Raw genomic sequence first — 19,964 nt, forward strand, 5'->3', positions numbered from 1 at the left:
TGTAGCACAAATGGTGCGGGAAAATGTATGCTGAAGTTTTATACTTGGGGTTTGGGGTTTAGAATAACTTTTTAAAAGACCAAATAACCAAAAGTGAATTTTCAACACCACAAGTGCTCTATCTACAAAACCATTACGCACTTACATTAAGCAAGTTAAGTCAAGAAAACAAGAACAGGTCGATTAGTTCCTCTAGTGAAGCATGGGAGAAGTGAATCTGACAGCCGTATCTCCATCCCTGCCACTCATGCCATTTCATTTTTGTGATGGAAAACATGGGAACTTCTGTCTCATTATTCACTCAACACCTCACCCACACGACCCCACCCACCGAAGCCTGCGGGTGAATCTGTCTGTGAACACGGCTACTTGCTTTTATCTGAGGAGGAGCCACAAACTACTCTCCACAGAGCCTTAGGGCAGCACTAACATTCATATTTAAACTCAGCGATCATGAATACATGACAAATTGGTTCAGAAATGCTCATTGTGCCGTGAAATGCCTGCAATGCTGATGAAAAGACGCACAGTGCATGAATATCTCGCAGGATAATTTGTGAACATCACCCTGAGGATCACCTGAATGGATAAACGTTTAGCTTTGTGAAGCACGAATGATGACTAAAAAGTAGAGTCAACTAGTCACCAGCCAGTTGAGAATTCGTTTGCGATCAACATGAACCTTGAAAGTAATGGATTGTCTGTGCAGTGCTACCTGAAGCTGAAGCTGCTGGGAAAAATGAGAAGAAGAGTTCAGGAGATGAGAAACCCAAACACTCAGGTGTCTCCAGTGGATCTGAGTCACAATGAAAGCACACGACTGGCTATGGATGCTCTCCTGGACAAAGGGCTTGATGGATACCAGGGAGTGCTGATCAAAGAGAATGAAGCAAACTTCCTGTCTGCGGAGGAGAAAACGTACATCTTAAACAACATTAAAAAGCCTCTCAATGACGACGAAGAGGCAGACAGGGATGAAGAGGTGTCTAGTTCTCCATCAGTTTCTTCTGAGACGTACTTTCCTGCAGCCACAGAGAGTGAGCCTCCAGTTCTTGACTACGGCTGGCCGGTGGCTGACTGGAGTTACCATCTGCAAGGGACTCCTAGTGTGGAAGTGTTCTTCCAGTCAGTGAAATCCTCTTCCATGAAAGACTTGTTGCGGGAGCTCATCAGGCAAGCAACTACAGTAAGAACCTGTCATTTGATAGTGACATTTTTGGATTGTGTACTGCCATTATTGTTTCAAATGTTAATTTTGTGACGCAAGGAAGATTCACACTGCAATTACACAGCACTTTTAGTGTTTTAGTGATGAATGAAGATGAACGAAAGTCTTACAGGTTTGGAACGACATGAGGGTGAGTAAATAATGACACAATTTGTCATTTTTGGGTGAACTAACTCTTTAATGTATTATAAATTATGAATGTCTAATCTTGATTATGGTTTATTGGTAGAAAATTGCACAATGAACACAAATAAGACTTTTAAAATGTATTTGTCCCATGTTTTGATAACAAAAATTGGGGATTTTTTTTTCTTCTTATTCAGTTGTTTTAACCATTGAAGTTCTGAAGCTAACATTAACATTTTCTTAAGCTTAAGCACCTCTTTTAATTTGTTGGGAAAAAAATCAGGCCCGTATTATATTTTTGGAAAGTACCTGACCTGAAAGTACCTGACAACAGTCTGAAAACACACTATTGCAATGTAACATATGCTCTTTAAATTACACTCATCACAGGTTTTGGCGATAGTTATGGACACATTCAGCGATGTGGAGATTTTCTGTGACATACTGGAGGCGACAAGAAAGCGCAATGTGTACGTCTATCTCCTTCTGGACCACACCAATTTACAGCTGTTTCAGGACATGTGTGAAAATGTAAAAATCAACAAGTCACACCTTACTGTAAGTTATTCTATTCTAGTCAGAGCCCTTATATTTACATTAAAGGTATTCAGCAGTTTTTGCTTGTGGATATGCAACAAAATGTTGTTATTTAAAAATATGCAGTTCTGCTTTATCATGAAAAGAAACATGTGGATGACTTCATTATATTTATATCCAGTGTGCTTATGTTAACTCTTTGTCTTCATTTCTTCTTACAGAGAATGTCCATTCGTAGTGTTCAAGGTGAGACATACTGTGCCAAATCGGGCAGAAAGTTCACTGGACAGATGAAAGAGAAGTTCATCATTGTGGACTGCACAAAAGTGCTGGTCGGCTCGTACAGGTACCATCTGAACATAAACATATTTAGTCAGTACTGAAATTTTACATTCTTCAAGTACAAAGAAAAGATTTCCAATTTTTTTCACTGAACAACTTTATTGTATTTTGTAAATATACTCAACTTTTGATTTTGATGGCTGCAACACACTCCTTGATATAAGACATCTGCTCACCGGTCCGTGGTCGTCATTGTCTGATTCTCCTTTTCATGATGGGCCGTACATTTTCAGTATAGGAGACAGATCTGGACTGCAGGCAGGCAGTCAAGCACATCCACTGCACAGTGTAGAAACCACCGGTTTACCATGTGCAGAATGAGGCCTGGCAAATTGTCTTGCTTCCCAGGAAAGATGTCATCTTGATGGCAGTCTCTATACAATCCCAATATATGCCTCCATGTCAATGGTACCTTTATACACATGCAAGTCACCCATGCTATTTGGCACAAAGTGCTGAGCCATGACCCATCTTTGCTTGCAAACACGATTCCCTCAGCTATTACCAATTCACCTGCTAATTGTGGACTGTTTTAAAAACAGTTAAACTTGGATATTATATAGTCTTTTCACTTTTATTTAGCCTCTGTCCCAACTTTTTTTTTTGGAGTGTGACAGTCATCAAAATTTGTTTATATTTACAAATAAAATCATGTTGGTCAGTGAAAAAAAAAAGGAAATCTTTTCTTTGTACTTTTGTCAGTTAAAAAAAAGGTTCAAGAGAATTAACATCTATCTATCTATCTATAAAATTGTGAAATAAAATTATGAGCAAACTTATAGTGACCAGTCAGTCGTAGCATACACATTTGCACTTATACATTCATATACATTTTAAGCTAAAATTCTGATATAGATATTTGTTTTTTTCTTTTGAGTAGCAGCTCTTCACCTTCCAATCACAGCATTTAGATTTACAGATTTACAACCAGACGTGGTCAATTTCTGCACCACAAGCAGCTTCAAACACAATTGTAAAAATAATGCTGTTTTCAGACATATTTCAAACACTCACAACATCTGCCATTGTAGCATGTAACCACACCGCAACTTGGGCCCTGCTTACACCTTGTATTAAAATGCGTTTTGGTCGATCGAATCACAAGTAGGTAGCCGAGGGAGACACATTCCCGTTTACACCTGGTGTTTTAATCCGTTCCGTCTCTTTCTGTCCTGATATCTTCAAGGGGAGGGTCTATGGGTGGGTAAATGTATGGGATTTTTCTGATCTTTCGATGGACAAAATAAGCTCATGCAATTTACATATGAAAGCGACCAAAGATGACAGAAAAACAGCCGCAAGACCAGCCGAACATGGTGAGCACTGTTAGAAATCAGGAATGGTGAGAGAAAATTGTGCTTGATACGTTTTTCATCTTTAAACCAAACTTGGGTCTCCAGCCGACAGTTTAAATCCTGTCTGGCTCGCATGCTTCCCATAATAGGCGGTCTTTTGTGGCTGTTCGAAACGCATTCGACCACATCAGCGTTTACACTATAAAAGCAATCTGATCTAATGCGTTTTCAACTACTTCTGTGGACAAGCTCAAAATGTTTTAGACCCCGTTTACACCTGCATTTAGTGTCTTCCACATCCGATCGACCAAAAAGCTTCTTAATACCAGGTGTAGACGGCCTTAGGTCAATCCAATGCTTTTACATCGATTGCTATCATTTGCTAGTGATGCAGAAACTTGACCCTTAACTAAATCTCTTGATTGTGAGATTTCACTGATGCCTCTTTAACCCTGTCACAGTCTCACCTGGCTGTCCTGGCAGGTTCACAGAAGCTTGGCCGTACTCTTCAAAGGCAGCGGGGTCAAACCTTTCGACCTTGAATTTCGCAGACTCTATGCACTTTCTAAACCAGTGCTAGGATATACCTGGCCCACATCAGATCCTGCTGATCTCCACCTACCCTTTGAGAATCTCCAGATCCCAACGTGGCCAGCAGGAATTCCCAGAAACACTGCTGGCCACCTACAACAGAAACCTCGTAACCCCGGTAACCTGAGTTTTCCGACACCTCCAGTCCTGGTCAGACAGACCAGCTATCCAAGTGCCACCACTGGACCACAAAGATCTCAATGGCTTCCACGGAGGAACACGATCCATCATCCCATTCCTTGTCAGTCCCCCCTCTTCAAAGATTATAATATGAGAAGCCAAACCTGGCGCCCAAAAGAGGGTAATCAGTGAACAGAGGTGTTCCTGAAGCTTCCCACTGGTGCTAGAGCAGGTTATTGTGATGCTTAGTTTTAGTAAACAATATGATGCTGTAAATAAGTATGTGGTTATTGCTTGAATTAGCAGATGCTTTATTGTGCTTTGTAACAGTAAAAGCATGCTACTCCAATAAAAGATATATATTCATTTATAAATGTACAATCACAATATCCATATCATTCATATGTCTTCTCCAGCTTTCTGTGCATGGATCAAGCTGCCGTCTCCTCCTGCAGTTTAGTGTGGAGTTTATTCCACCACCTGTCATCAAAGTCTTTAATATAAAGGCCCGATAAACTCTCTCCATCTTGGCTTTCCTCCCTCATCTTCTCTGGATTGAGGTCTTCTGCCATCACCTAATTTTTCATCAGAATAAATAAAATCAGTTTCTAATGTGAGACCATGGATTGTAATATGTAATTCCGATATGTATAAATGTAGAGAATAAACTGGCTTGTGTTTTATGCATAACAATGAGTTGGATTCACTTTGTTGATTCAGAAAACCTTTCAAAGGAATGTCACTCTTCTGAGTGACACTTTCTTAAAATCTTACATTATATTAATACAACACTTTGTTTTCTAAATTAAATAATAAAAAATTAAAGGTTAAATAATTTAATCTTTCTATTAAAAGAGTTGTACTATTGTCATTGTACTAAAATGATTAAAATAGAAAAAAATAGTATCAGTATATTAGAATGATTTCTGAAGAATCACTTGACAGAAGACTGGATTAATGTCTGCTTAAACACAAACACACACATATATTACATATGTGTATGTGTTATATATACTGTATATGTTTACCAATATATTATACACACACAATGTTTTTTTCTCTCTATTAAAGTGGTTATTGTTGTCTGACCTCAGAGGTTGTTTGAATAATTTTCTCCGTTGGCTGCAGAGCATGTAGAGCTTCCTCAATGTCTTGAAGAGCCCTCTGGCTGTTCTCCAGAACGAATGAGAACTGCTGAATCCGCAGGATTTCAATTAGCAGCCTGACGAATATCACAAGATGAACAAACTCAGCACTGAATGAATTCATCTATTAACATTCAAGTCAATAAATACACAGCCAGTTCTCTTGTTGTTGACATACAGTACCTTGTTCTAATCAAGCACATGATGGTCTTTAGTGCTAAAATGTCATTTGTCCCCCGCTGCTTCTCAAGTTCTTCCTCAGTGCTGGATCTCTCTGGACCGCTATCAGACTCCAGGAGTCTCTGGAAGCTCATGGCCAGATTCAGCCAGTGCCATGGATGATACGGATGAAGGCAGCACAGCTGCTGCAGGCTGGAGATGCTGTGTGTCAGCTCCCTGTAGTGATCATGAATGCTCAGTTCCAGCTGAAGGACGCAGGTGAGGTGACAGGTGTTGGATACTTCTGTCCTCTGTCAATAAAACACAGTAAATCAGCGAAAGGATAAACAGAAGTTGGAGTTAGTGATTTAATATATTTACCAGTTTCTCACAGGCATTTAGAGCCTCTTCTTTTTTCCCCAGATGACAGCAGCATCGTGCGATCCCTTCGAGCACATCTCTCTTCACTGATGCGTTTCCTTCAGGAACCAGAGAGAGGCAGGATACATACTCATCCAGAGCCACCTGTCATTGACACAACTGACAAATGAGCTCATGAATCAGATAACAGTGAGAGCAAATGCTGAATTCAGCTCTTTATACCTGATACCGTTTCCTCCTGTAGGCCAGATCACCTCGAAACTTGAGGGATTTCTGTTCTTCTAATGCATCCTCGACATTTCCATCTGCACAAAACCACTAGATACAATAAAACAAAGAAAAATGTGACATGGCAGGCTGGCAGAATGTTTTATTATTTATTTAATACCTGAAAAGGCACTTCTATATTTATATTCTCTCATATATTTATAAATATATATATATATATATATATATATATATATATATATATATACATACTCATTCTTTATTGTCCTCGTTAGAGGAAATTTGTTTTCACAGACTGTACCAGGAGCAACATTCAACACACATAACATGCACACACCACAAAGAATGTATGTGTATGTATGTGTGTGTGTGTGTGTGTGTGTGTCTATTTACATGGTATTTTACTTTCACTCTGTTAATTAAAAGACAACCATGGCATTACTACCATGTTAGTACCATGTTAGTATGTGAGAATTTTGTTGCTCCTGGTACAGACTGTACCAGGAGCAACATTCAACATACATAACATGCACACACCACAAAGAATGTACGTGTATGTATGTGTGTGTGTGTGTGTGTGTGTTCCAAGCATTCCTGTGTTTTCTATGACTGCGTGAACGCTGCAGAAACACCTGCATAATTATACCATAGGATAATTATAATAATAAATCATATATAATTATAACCAATGTGTTATATGTAAGGAATAATTGACGACAGGCCGTTGAATTATTAGAAAAATAATGCACACCCGAGGTGGTAATGCGGTCACGACGCGAAGCGGAGTGGCCGTTCACCTCGGGTGTGCATTATTTTTCTAATAATTCAACGGCCTGAAGTCAATTATTCCGCTTATACTACAGTTACCACACCTCGAAACATTGTTCAGATTATGTATTTCAAGACGTTTGTAAAGTTTTTGTCATTAAAACGCTCTTGTATGTAGGACTAATTTCTTACGCATCTAATCCCATGCCTCCGTTGCTAATTCCAAAACGTCATTTTAGAGTTAGTAACGGAGGTTTGAGCCACTGATAGCAGACTAATGCTGGGGACGACTAGCTGACACATGCTCTGACTGTTTTCATCGCAGCATATTTTAAACACCGACTTTGAACACAGACTGAATGCGCTGAACACGCGTTTGGACATGATCAGTCATAAGAATCAAATAACATTCATAACCGGCCTTAAAGTGTGTCCCCGGCTTTATGCAGTTGTTAATGCAGTTATTAGAGAGAGATGTGCAATAATGAGACAGAAAAGCATGTGCGTCAATATTATTATTTATTTATTAATTCAATTCGTTTTAATTAATTCGTTCATTCTTTTGTTTCTATTATTGACAGATGACAGTAGACTAGCCAAATAAATGAAACACAAAGCCCTTTTAACAAGTAGGCCAATCAATAATTATTTATTTGTTAAATTATCTGCAATAAAAATCCGTGCTGCAGGACTATCCATTTATTTAGCCTATATTCAGTTTAATTTTCTATTGATTATATAGGACTATATACTTTATTTATTAAAATTAAACTGCATGTTTCCATTGATTGTGAAGCTAGACATTGAAAATTGCAGATCAAGCGCATGGGGCTAAATGTTTTTTCTTGTTATGAATTGTATCCTATTTTCCGTTATTACAGTTGACTACGCGAAGTGATATGGAACTGTAATGCGGTCAAGACCTGCCTGGAACTACTTTAGCTGTGCGTTTCCCTGAAAATAATGCACACCTTAGAACGTTCGTCAACCAATCAGATTCAAGCATTCAACGGCCCTGTAGTATAAAGTGCGTTAAGATAACATCAGCACATATTTAATTCAGGATTATAATGTGGTGAAATATTACTGATCAAAATTCTCACATACTAACATGGTACTGTAGTAATGCCATGGTTGTCTTTTAATTAACAGAGTGAAAGTAAAATACCATGTAAATAGCGGGGTATATGTAACATTACCATTACTGTACCATGGTATCAGTAGTTTCTTGTAAGTGTCGAGTGTGATACCCACCAGAGGTTCGCAGAGTTTGGGCTCGTAGGTGGGCAGAGCAGCCGAGACTCTGTTCCGTGATTCCTCAAACACAGAATCATCAAAAGTGCTGCCCAGAATCTCCATGATAAAAACACGCGTGTCAGTCAGTCTCACTGCAGACTCTCCTCACACACTCATGAAGCGCGTAATGGAACACGTGATCGTCAAAGCAACTGCGCAAACATTCCAGAATTTTTTTGTGAGCAGGAATTTGTTCGTATATCAAAACCATAGATCAAAAAACGTAATATCCTTTCATGAGAAGGAAGCTGAATCCAATGAGACATAAACTTTATGCCTCTAGAGGGCGCATTGTGGCTCAAAAAGCCCAATCCTCTTGAGTCGCATCTAAATCTCAGCACGATTTTTGTTGTTGCTAAGAAGCATAATATTTCATCTATTCATTTCAAATTGACTTGTTTCTGATACAAAAAAAGGGAAAACTGACTCTTAAAAACGGTTTAAGTTTTTTTTTTAAAACGTCTGTCTTCAACAAACGACTCTGTTTGGTCAATCATGATACAATGCTTAGAAAAACAACGTGTATCACGTGATAGCACCTTTTGCGTGGACGATATTTTTTACAAGGTGAAAATGTAGTCTTTTAATTTATGACTTGATAGTCACTTGATAAAATGTTTTAAAATAATAATTTTCTATTTAGACGTCAGACATAACGCCGCTATACCCTCCAGTATTTTTTTTTTTTGGAAGTTGTTCTACTGTTTGATTTCTCTTTAAAAACAATACATATATTTCTGTTAAATATTTAAATATATTATAAATAAACACTTTTGCTTCTGTGAAATTGAGTATATGGTTAAACAATAATGAAAAGCAAAGGTTTTTAAAAATGACAAAAGTATTTTGAAGAACATTTGCAGCACCCGGATGTATGACGTCACATTCGTGCGCGCAACGTCATACAAACACATGGTCCTACATTTTTCTGAACGCTGCAGATCTGGGCAAGATTTTTTGGGGGTTTAATCTTATAATCAGGCGGGATGAAAGTTAAAGTGCTTTGTAGAAACCCGGACGATTACGTTCGAGAGACAACCAGAGATATACAGAGAGGTATGTAAACATGAAGTGATTATATGAAGGTGGTGTATTAGGAATTATACTAACTTAAGTGTGTTCCCTATCTAGTGCCTAGGAACTATGACCCGACCCTACATCCTTTTGAGGTGCCCAGGGAATATACCAGAGCCCTAAATGCCACTAAACTTGAGAGGGTGTTTGCCAAACCCTTTGTGGCATCACTAGATGGGCACAGAGATGGCATCAGCTGCATCGTCAAACACTCCAAAAGTCTTTCAACAGTCTTATCTGGTGCCTGTGATGGGGAGGTAAAGCCTTTACCTTGGTATTGAGCATGTTCTGTCAAGATGTTTACAGTTACCATACAAGAACAACGTGCACACCCAACATTCAATAATACAGTAAACAACAACACCAGGGGCACATAGAATTAACTTACATTTTGCAGTTACTTTGCCCAGTTAATCCAAGGAGTGTGTTAATGACCATCGAGATTCAGGATGGATGAGTGGATTCATGATTCTTCTCTGACAGGTGAAAGTGTGGAACCTTCCTAAGCGGGAGTGTATGAGGACAGTTCAGGCTCATGAAGGATTTGTACGAGGAATGTGCTCCCGCTTTTGTGGCACCTCCTTTTTCACGGTATTGTCATCCTGCATATTCAATGTTCTTCCTGATTTATACAGATGAAGATGATCCAGTTAGTAAGTGATTGTGCACTTATGTGATTTTGTGAAATAGGTAGGAGATGACAAGACCATCAAACAGTGGAACATGGAAGCACCAGGATACGGAGTTCGGGAGGAACCAATTAACACAATTCTGGGGAAGGTACGGTTTCAGCTTACATATTTTTTTTTTGTGAGGATTTTATACACACACACACACACACACATTTAATAATATTACCATTTTCAATATCACAAAAACTAATACCAATCTATAGTTAAAAATGTACTCTCAAGCTTACTGAAGACAAGTAAACAGTAATAAAGAACAAAGGAAGTAATTGCTAACACATATTGGAAAACAAAATACAATAGAACAAAGACACAAATGAAATGGACCTACCTGAAAAACTTCAAGCACTAGAAAAAAGAAATGCTGCATAAATTCTAAGTAATCAAATGTATAAAAAACACTGCATAGTCTTCTCTGTGTAAATTAAATGTACATTTATTCTTATTAAAGTTACAAAAATGATTTAGTCAATAGCAGTGAGAGTTTTTTTTGTTTTGTTCGATAAACATCGACACAGACGACAGCAGGTATATTTGGCTGCTGTCACTTTAAGACCGAATGCACGGAACCAATATATTGGATCGCACCTGCTTGACCGGTTGACAAACCAGTTAATCATGTCTACCGGTATATTGCCCACCCCTAATACAGTATATGCACATACTTTTAAGGTTCTGTACTTTAGGAGCTCAGCTCATGTTTTCAGCTTCTAACATGTCTGATGTGTTTTCGCAGGCGGTGTTCACTGGCATTGACCACCACCATAGAGAGGGCACGTTCGCAACCTGTGGGCAGACTGTGGATATCTGGGATGAGCAAAGAAGCAGTCCCATCCGCTCCTTCAGCTGGGGTGTGGACAGCTTCAGCTCCGTCCGCTACAACCCTGTGGAGGTGAGCAACAAATTCAACTTAATTTCAGTTTAAGTCTGTGGACCCTCATAATATGTATACTCCTAGACAAAAAATGGGCCAAGCCAAAAATGGCAAAATATTTAGTGGTCTTTTAATAGTCTTAAACGTTTTTAATCACAAATCACTGCTCAGGAAATCAGCAAGAATTCACAAATACTGTAGATAAAGTAACTTAGCACAGAATAGCCTTCCCGACTTGCAGACAGCTTTTTACAGGAAGAAGAGTCAGTGTTGTTCCACTCAATGTTATAATGGCTTCTTTGGTAGTTGAGAAATGTTTCCCAGTTAGTTTGAGTTTAATGTGAAACCAAATATTCACTATAGGGTTCAAATCTGGACTCTGACCAGGCCAAAACACCAGCCTGATGAACTTGTTCTCAAGCCACTTCTTGGTTGACTTTGTAATCTGGGCAGGAGCATTGCTGAACAATAACATCTGATCATTCCTCATTTGTGGGAAGCAAGCCATTCTGCAATATTCTCCAGTACTCCAAAGCATTAAATGAATTTTCACAGTGAAGCATCTCACCAACACCAGCAGCTAAAAGGTTCCTCACACACACTTCCCATATTCTGCCAAAAACTTCATTCAGTCTTTGATGATTTTCTGAGACAGCAAGTAGTGCATTTGCTTAAATTTTGCTAATTTCCAGACCAGTAATTTGTCGTTAAGACAATTAAAAGCTTAGTGTTTAGCCATTTTGGGCTTGGCCCTTTTTTCTTTCTTTGCCCATTTATTTATTTTTTGCCCAGGAGTGTATTTTTTCAAAGCAGCTTTACAATGATTTAAATGAGTCATGAGGCAAAACAGGGAGGATTTTACCATCCAAGGGGTTCATGGAAGTTATTGAGTAGTTTAGACATCAAATGCCACATTTCTTTAATTTCATTTATCACCAGTAAATTGTCCCATTGTCCTTTGCAGACGGAACTTCTCGCCAGCTGCGCATCAGACAGAAGTGTAGTCTTGTATGACACCAGAGAATCTGCACCACTAAGAAAGGTCTGCAATGTTTTTACTTTTCACCCACAACTTTTCAACTGCATGGCTGAATAGTTCCATTAATGACCACAATGAAATGACACTGTTTCAGGTTATCATGCAATTGAGAAGCAACACACTTTGCTGGAACCCAATGGAAGCGTATTATTTTACCTGCGCCAATGAAGATTACAAGTGAGTTCATTTGAGTGTAAACCTTTACATTAAAAATTAAATGAGAGTAAATAAATCATGTCACCTTTTTCTGTTTCTTCCAGTCTTTATACATATGACATAAGGCATCTGGATGTTCCTGTGACTGTGCACATGGATCATGTATCCGCTGTGTTGGATGTGGATTATTCACCTACAGGAAGGGAGTTTGTATCCGCCAGCTTTGACAAAACTGTCCGCATCTTTCAGAAAGACAAAGGCCACAGCAGGTGAGTGTGGTGCGGAAAGGCCAACGAGATCTGTAATGTCGGGAGAAAGTGTTTTGTATTTTTATAAAGTTCATAAAGTGGCGTTAAATGTTGCATGCACCTCAAAAAATTAAAATTTTCCCATTCATTTTTGTTTTATTTTCCTGTACAACTATACATCCTTAAATCAATATACAGTTGCTTGAGATGCAAAAGAATTCTTGTTTTTTGAAATTGAACTAAATTAAGTTTATGCTTAAAACAAGAACACTGCAAAAATGTGTTTTTGTCTTGTTTTCTCTCAAAAATATAAAAAAATTCTAAAATCAAGATACATTAACGTGAAAAGCAAAATGTATTGAATTCAGAAAAAAAACAAGTGCTTAAAACTATCAAAAAAATCAGTTGGGCAACAAAAATACTTAATTTAAAGGCAAACCATGATTATTTTTCTGACCCAATTAGCAGATATGTCTCCTTGTGTTAAGCATACTCACTTAATTTCTTTTAAATCTTTTAAATCTTCCAATGCTTAAGTCTATGATTGGATCATCATTGCAGTGATTATTATGTTTCTAGCATGTTATATGTTTGGCAACAGTTCTTCTAACCCTAATTGATGGAGTGTGTAGCTTTTCATTTCTTAAACAACCATGTAGGAAGACACATCATGGTCATATTCCAGGATGACAATGTTAAGATTCATCAGGTTTAAATAATGAAAGAATGGTTGGGAGGAGCATGAAGAATCATTTTCACATGAATTGGCACCTTAAATTCAGACCTTAAAATTCAATGAAAGTCTTTGGGATGTGCTGGAGGCGACAGAGTACAGAGTGTTGTACTCTTGCATTGTCAATACAAGATCTTGACGAAAAATTGGTGCACTTCTTGATGGAAATAAATGTTGTGATGTTATTTCCATGTTTTGTTTTGGTCAATATCTTTCTTGTATTGACAATGCAAGAGTCAAGCACTCTGTAAAGTCTCCTCCAGCACATCCCAAAGTCTTTCAATACATTTTCGGCCGGGCAGTGTGTGTGCATAAAGCAAATTTCTGGCATTACATGTAATTTCCCACAATCCTCAGGGAGGTGTACCACACCAAACGTATGCAGCATGTCATCAGTGTGAGATGGTCGGCTGACAACAAATACATCATGAGCGGTTCCGACGAGATGAACATTCGGCTGTGGAAGGCCAATGCCTCAGAGAAGCTCGGATTGGTGAGCGCTTGATCTTATTTTATATGCATTACAGACTCAAAAGGGGTTTTAACTCACTGACTCCAGGTTCCATCCTTGATCGTAGAGTTTTGTGAGGGTGTTCACTTGTTGCAAAAGCACTCAGGTGGTTAATATGGGCCACATTTGGCCCTGTGGTCACCCGCCAAGCACTTAAAATGAATTACATCCACAAATCACTTTCATTAAGCACTTCTATGGCAGTCTGAAACCTGGCCAGGAAAAAGCTCTAGAGTTTTATGTCTCTTGTCAAAGCAACTCTTGTAATGGAGTGCCCCAAAGTGCCTACACCTATTTCATAAAGTGAAGTTTGCTTACAAGGAAATCCGCACATGTCCATAGATGTTCTTTAAGATTGAGCCTCTTTTATGGTTCATATAGTTATAAGAAACTCGAATAATTTTGCCCTCTGTCAAAAAATAGGATAGATTAGTGCTGGAAAATATATTTTTCAGCCTTTTAATGGTATTTGATCTTGAAAGTTGCTTAAAAATAAGACATTGTGTTAAGGAGCCCCATTTCAAGTCAGGGGGAAAAATAATTGTTACATAACTGTCAAATACGGTCCCTTTAAATAAACCTCACGTGGAAGAAACGCTTTTTGCTCTGCTGAGGCAGAGGTTGGTTTTGCTCCAGGTGAATGTAGTTTCTTCTACCCATCATCTCGTATCAGCTCTAGTTCATCTGATTCCCTCATGCGGTCCAGCATTGGCAAGTTTTTGGCTCCCGCCGGACTTTAAGAGAGAGATTTATTTTAATGCGTTTCACTTAAAGAGATCAGACACTCACTGCAGTTATCAGCAGTTTGAATCAGCCAATCACTTAAAGCAGGAAAAATAATGAAGACATTAAACTATCAGGCACATGAGAGTATTTAATTAAAGGAGCAGATGCTGAATCAAGAGTCTGATGACTGGAAGCTCTTTGGAGCTGGGTTTGGTTTGTTTTTGTTTTACTTTGCCGTTTGATCGAGCCCATTTTACTATATTAATATGAAATATAGTCCATTAATATGAAATATAGCCCATTTTACTATATTAATATGAAAATTTACTGTTTACGAAGTTGACCCTCTATAAGTGGCTTTTTACAATCACAGTATCATATGTCTGTTGTTTCAGTTAAAGGGGCCATGTTTTACTGCCTTTTGTTTATCCCTGAAGTCTACTTATAATATTATATACTTTGTATCTAATTTTCTGTTGAATTGCTGTTAATTTTTAATGAATTAAGCATTCCTGTATCTCAAATAGTTGAGTATAGCTCTATCTACGCCAAGGTCGTGGGTTTAATTCCCAGGGAATGCATTATAACTGATAAAATGCATACCTTGAATGCAGCGTAATCACTTAGGATAAAAGTGTCTGCCAAATGCACAAGTGTTTTATATATATATATATATATATATATATATATATATATATATATATATATATATATATATATATATATATATATATATATATATATATATAGTGAGGAAAATAAGTATTTGAACACCCTGCTATTTTGCAAGTTCTCCCACTTAGAAATCATGGAGGGGTCTGAAATTGTAGCATTGATATGCTTCTTACAGAGCCACTCCTTGGTTATCCTGGCTGTGTGCTTCGGGTCATTGTCATGTTGGAAGACCCAGCCTCGACCCATCTTCAATGCTCTAACTGAGGGAAGGAGGTTGTTCCCCAAAATCTTGCAATACATGGCCCCAGTCATCCTCTCCTTAATACAGTGCAGTCGCCCTGTCCCATGTGCAGAAAAACACCCCCAAAGCATGATGCTACCACCCCCATGCTTCACAGTAGGGATGGTGTTCTTGGGATGGTACTCATCATTCTTCTTCCTCCAAACACGTTTAGTGGAATTATGACCAAAAAGTTCTATTTTGGTCTCATCTGACCACATGACTTTCTCCCATGACTCCTCTGGATCATCCAAATGGTCATTGGCAAACTTAAGACGGGCCTTGACATGTGCTGGTTTTAAGCAGGGGAACCTTCCGTGCCATGCATGATTTCAAACCATGACGTCTTAGTGTATTACCAACAGTAACCTTGGAAACGGTGGTCCCAGCTCTTTTCAGGTCATTGACCAGCTCCTCCCGTGTAGTTCTGGGCTGATTTCTCACCTTTCTTAGGATCATTGAGACCCCACGAGGTGAGATCTTGCATGGAGCCCCAGTCCGAGGGAGATTGACAGTCATGTTTAGCTTCTTCCATTTTCTAATGATTGCTCCAACAGTGGACCTTTTTTCACCAAGCTGCTTGGCAATTTCCCCGTAGCCCTTTCCAACCTTGTGGAGGTGTACAATTTTGTCTCTAGTGTCTTTGGACAGCTCTTTGGTCTTGGCCATGTTAGTAGTTGGATTCTTACTGATTGTATGGGGTGGACAGGTGTCTTTATGCAGCTAACGACCTCAAACAGGTGCATCTAATTTAGGATAATAAATGGAGTGGAGGTGGACATTTTAAAGGCAGACTAACAGGTCTTTGAGGGTCAGAATTCTAGCTGATAGACAGGTGTTCAAATACTTATTTGCAGCTGTATCATACAAATAAATAGTTAAAAAATCATACATTGTGATTTCTGGATTTTTTTTTTTAGATTATGTCTCTCACAGTGGACATGCACATACGATGACAATTTCAGACCCCTCCATGATTTCTAAGTGGGAGAACTTGCAAAATAGCAGGGTGTTCAAATACTTATTTTCCTCACTGTATGTATATGAAGCCCATTTTCAGGACCATTGGGATTTTTGTAGTGTGGCATTTACATGACAATTGAATCTATTTCAATCCTAAATGTGAAAAACATCTGATTTGCAGTGTTATTTTTATGTACTTTTATTATAGTTTTTATTAATATTCTGAATTGGCTTTTATATTTTCCTTTTCCTTTTTCATTTTAATTTAAGTTTTAATAATTTTGCTATGTGCTTTTGTCATTGTTTTTTTTTTTTTAATACTTCTAAAATTAGTACAAATTTAGTTTTTGTTCAGTTTTAGTTTAATTTCAGTTAGTCATTTTAGTTAACTTAAACTTTCGTCTTTTCGTCTAAGTTTTTCGTCTAATATTTAAATCTCATTATAGATAGCTTTATTTCAATAACCAAAAAATGTTTTGTGTAGTTTTTAGGTAACGATAACGACACTGATTACAGTAAAAGTCGCTGGATAAGTATTCATCCGTTCTTGTGTAGTCCTTGTGTTGCAACTTGTTTGCAATTTTAGAAACAACAAAATTTAAACTCACATTTAAAATTCACATTTGAGGTTTGAATGCATGTCATTTGTTGTAGAACAAAGTGTGAATGTCTCTTCAAGTTATTTTACTAATAAATCAAATTGAAATTCCAGAGGGATCCGATGGCTGAAATGCTAACTCGCTTGGTTTTTAGGACTACAAATACAATAGCTCTATGATGGGATGTCTCCATGGAAACCGCAGTGTCGTGTTTGTTTTTCCCCCCTCATGTGAACGCTGTCAAGAAGTTCATAAATAAGAGTTAACAGGCCTTCAGATTTTCCTCCCGAGTGCTCTGATGGCATCAGCAGCTATTAGATTGCCCTAAACAAATTGAATTTGAGAAAATCATTGCTTTTAATTAGAATAAAAGCCCTTGGAATGGTGTGGAGTGAGACGCGCCAAAGCCCGGGAGCCGCAGAAATTTTATGATAGAGAGATAGATGAGGAGCACTTTGGTGCATTTCTTCAACTGAAAAAAACTGCTGCTTTATGTTGATTGCCAAACTAAAAACACTTCTCAAGATGTTGCATATTTTTGCTGCCACTGTTGTGTTACTGACGTTGTTCATGAAGTGCATTCCTAAGAAATGTATACATTAATTAATTTAGAAGGCAGGTTGTGCCCATAGCAGAATCTTTTCTACTTTAGCAAAGTGTGTATGTGTGTATCAGGGGCGTTTCCTCCGACGAGGCAAAAAATAGGATGAGAAAATAACCCATATTACAAGAACCCCTAAAGCATGCGCTGGGTTTGGTGGGGGCTAATTGAGAATGAATGGGGGAAAGTCACGTGAGAGGAGGCAATGCCTTTCATCGTGCTATGATTGGTATTTATGGTTGGATATGATTGGTTTGTGCGATAAATCCCACCTCTTGTTTTCATGCGCGTTTGCAAATTGGTCTGAATAATCAAAATGATAGCTTTAATGGAAAGACTAATTAAAAAGTAAGTAAACAACTACTCAACCATTAAGATATCACCATTTCATGTCAAACTTGAAATGGCCTGAAAACTTATTTTTATTTTGAGCAATCAGCTTGGTGAAATTAAAGGTACATCATGTCTGTGACAGTGTTTACCGAGCTTGATGTCTGATGATCCGAAAATAAGTTGACTGTTAAAAAGAACAGCTGAACATCAGTTCACAATGTATTGTTTAAATTGTTACTGTTGTTAGTTATTATTTTGTAATAAACGTAAAAATGCTTAACAGCACTAACTTGAGAATTGTACCTGGTTTTAATAAAAAGAACATTAATTGCATAATACAGTTAATGAATACAAAATAGAAAAAAAAATTTAATGTTTATTTAACCAGGTAAATGTGACAACATGGTGAAATTGGGACATGAATTTACATTTGATTTATTAAAGAGTCAAGTCTCATTTTAGAACACTGCACGCCACTTGTGTGTGTGTATGTGTGTGTTTTGTTTGTGTGTGTGTAATATATACCATTGACACAAGTCTCATTGCTCACAGCTCTCAACCCGAGAAAAAGCTGCCGCAAACTACAACAAGAAGCTGATAGAGAAATTTCAGCACCACCCACAGGTGAGACGCATCGCCCGTCACCGCCACCTGCCCAGAGACGTCCTGAAACAGAAGAGAGAGCAGCGGGAAATGAAAGAAGCCCGCCGCAGGAAGTAAGTTCCTTTCACCAAATGTTAAGATGTTTATCTTGAACAATCCTTGATCCAGGTTTTGTAACTGAGTTAAAGGTATAATTCACTCAAAAACGAACATTTTGTCGTTTGTATCAACCGTAAACACCTTTGCATTACATGCCATAACAGTTTCAACATGTTCACTGTGGCTTGTTAGGAAAGACATGGAAAAATGACACTTCAACTTGAAATCTTTTGCCGTTTGGCTCCATTGTATTGGCAGTGAAAGGAAATGAATCCATGTTTGAGTTTGATCGGCATTCTGATTGTCTTTGCTTCTGTGTGTGTGTTTTAGGGAACAAAACGTCCGCAAACACAGCAAGCCGGGATCTGTTCCTCTGCTGACAGAAAAGGAGAAACATGTGGTGGCTGTTGTGGAGTAAGAGATGAATTAAAGGAGTGCTTTCGATGGATGGGTTTCTGTTCTGCACACACGGACACGCTCCGGAATATTCCACTCTTTGGCCACTCTTTTACTTCCATACTAAAACTTGTTTTGGTATATACAAGGACTTTCAGCATACTGCTGCATATTTCTAAAGAATTTTACATGGACACTCTGAGCATGGAAATCATACTAGAATTGCTCTCTTTATAATTGGTTGAATATGAACAATAAAAACAATGTCTTCATCTGTGAATATTCACGTTTTCATTGTACCCTTTGCATTGATGTTCCAAATGTGTTTCCATCACCTTCTACTATTATCAATTTGTAAATTAATTAATAAATGTACCTTGGAGCAAGTTTCCCTTGTAGGTGTTCTTGCTGATGTAATGTGGGCTGCATTTGAAAGAAGCAGAGATCTGATGGTGGACTTCAGTAATTGCTATGGTAGGATTGCTGAGTGTTGTCTCTCTGTTCTCATAAGTTTACATACAGACTTTAAATGCAAACCTGATGTTTTATGGTGTTTGTTTTATGTATAGTTGTTTGCTAATGTAAACCTGTGTGCCGTTTTTCTCATCCTATCAAAGACTTAATGCTCTAATGAGATATAAGACACTTCACCTTTTTAGTCTATAATCCTATCATCTCAATCTGCACTCATTTAAAACTGTTACAGTCATTGCAAGCCAAAGGATGTGAGAAATGGAGGGTAAGGAATAAATATAGTCAGAAACAGGTGCTTTGGTTGAAGACCGGGGTAATGCAATTTATAACTCATTAACATTATAAAATGTTGAACAGATCAGTACCTGATGTACCTACATTTTATGTTCCACAAAGATTCAACACAATTTTGAATAACGGGCAAAAAATCTAAATGAGGGTGCTCTACCACATATTAAAGAAAAAGAAAAAAAATGAAAAAAGTTGGCACACCACAGCTCTAAAAATAGAAAAAAAATGTATTTCATGTTCTCACCGCAGGTGATGTTTCAAGGCTAGTGGCTCTTAATCAGACACAATTTTTAAATACTTTAAAAAAAAAATTGGTTTAAATATTTGACTAATGATCTAAGCATTACAATGATTACATAATGCAGTAATGTTTGATATGATATT

The 19,964-nt window shown here is 37.9% G+C and overlaps 3 protein-coding genes across 3 annotated transcripts; 2 read left to right on the forward strand and 1 right to left on the reverse strand.

Annotated features, from left to right (window-relative positions):
• Positions 1-54: 54 nt before the first annotated feature.
• On the forward strand, positions 55-4,927 carry fam83a (family with sequence similarity 83 member A). The gene is made up of 4 exons (XM_084088124.1): positions 55-1,186; positions 1,745-1,912; positions 2,113-2,237; positions 3,990-4,927. The coding sequence occupies exons 1-4, from the start codon at positions 677-679 to the stop codon at positions 4,429-4,431; spliced, it is 1,245 nt and encodes a 414-aa protein (XP_083944250.1). The 5' UTR covers positions 55-676; the 3' UTR covers positions 4,432-4,927.
• cUnh8orf76 (chromosome Un C8orf76 homolog) lies at positions 4,671-8,497 on the reverse strand (the record flags this gene model as incomplete). Its single annotated transcript, XM_084088125.1, has 6 exons — positions 8,175-8,497; positions 6,147-6,242; positions 5,925-6,068; positions 5,568-5,854; positions 5,329-5,461; positions 4,671-4,814 (listed from the first exon to the last, which is right to left on the reverse strand). Exons 1-6 carry the CDS (start codon positions 8,277-8,279, stop codon positions 4,671-4,673), a joined length of 909 nt encoding a protein of 302 aa, XP_083944251.1. The 5' UTR covers positions 8,280-8,497.
• Positions 8,498-9,088: 591 nt separating this feature from the next.
• On the forward strand, positions 9,089-19,202 carry dcaf13 (ddb1 and cul4 associated factor 13). Its single transcript, XM_084088365.1, has 11 exons — positions 9,089-9,272; positions 9,348-9,547; positions 9,774-9,881; positions 9,981-10,070; positions 10,716-10,871; positions 11,818-11,895; positions 11,987-12,069; positions 12,153-12,317; positions 13,387-13,522; positions 18,270-18,433; positions 18,750-19,202. The coding sequence occupies exons 1-11, from the start codon at positions 9,203-9,205 to the stop codon at positions 18,835-18,837; spliced, it is 1,338 nt and encodes a 445-aa protein (XP_083944491.1). The 5' UTR covers positions 9,089-9,202; the 3' UTR covers positions 18,838-19,202.
• Positions 19,203-19,964: the final 762 nt, after the last annotated feature.

Source organism: Abramis brama (genome assembly GCF_963993115.1).
Source record: "Abramis brama genome assembly, chromosome: 17".
Lineage (NCBI taxonomy): Eukaryota > Metazoa > Chordata > Actinopteri > Cypriniformes > Leuciscidae > Abramis > Abramis brama.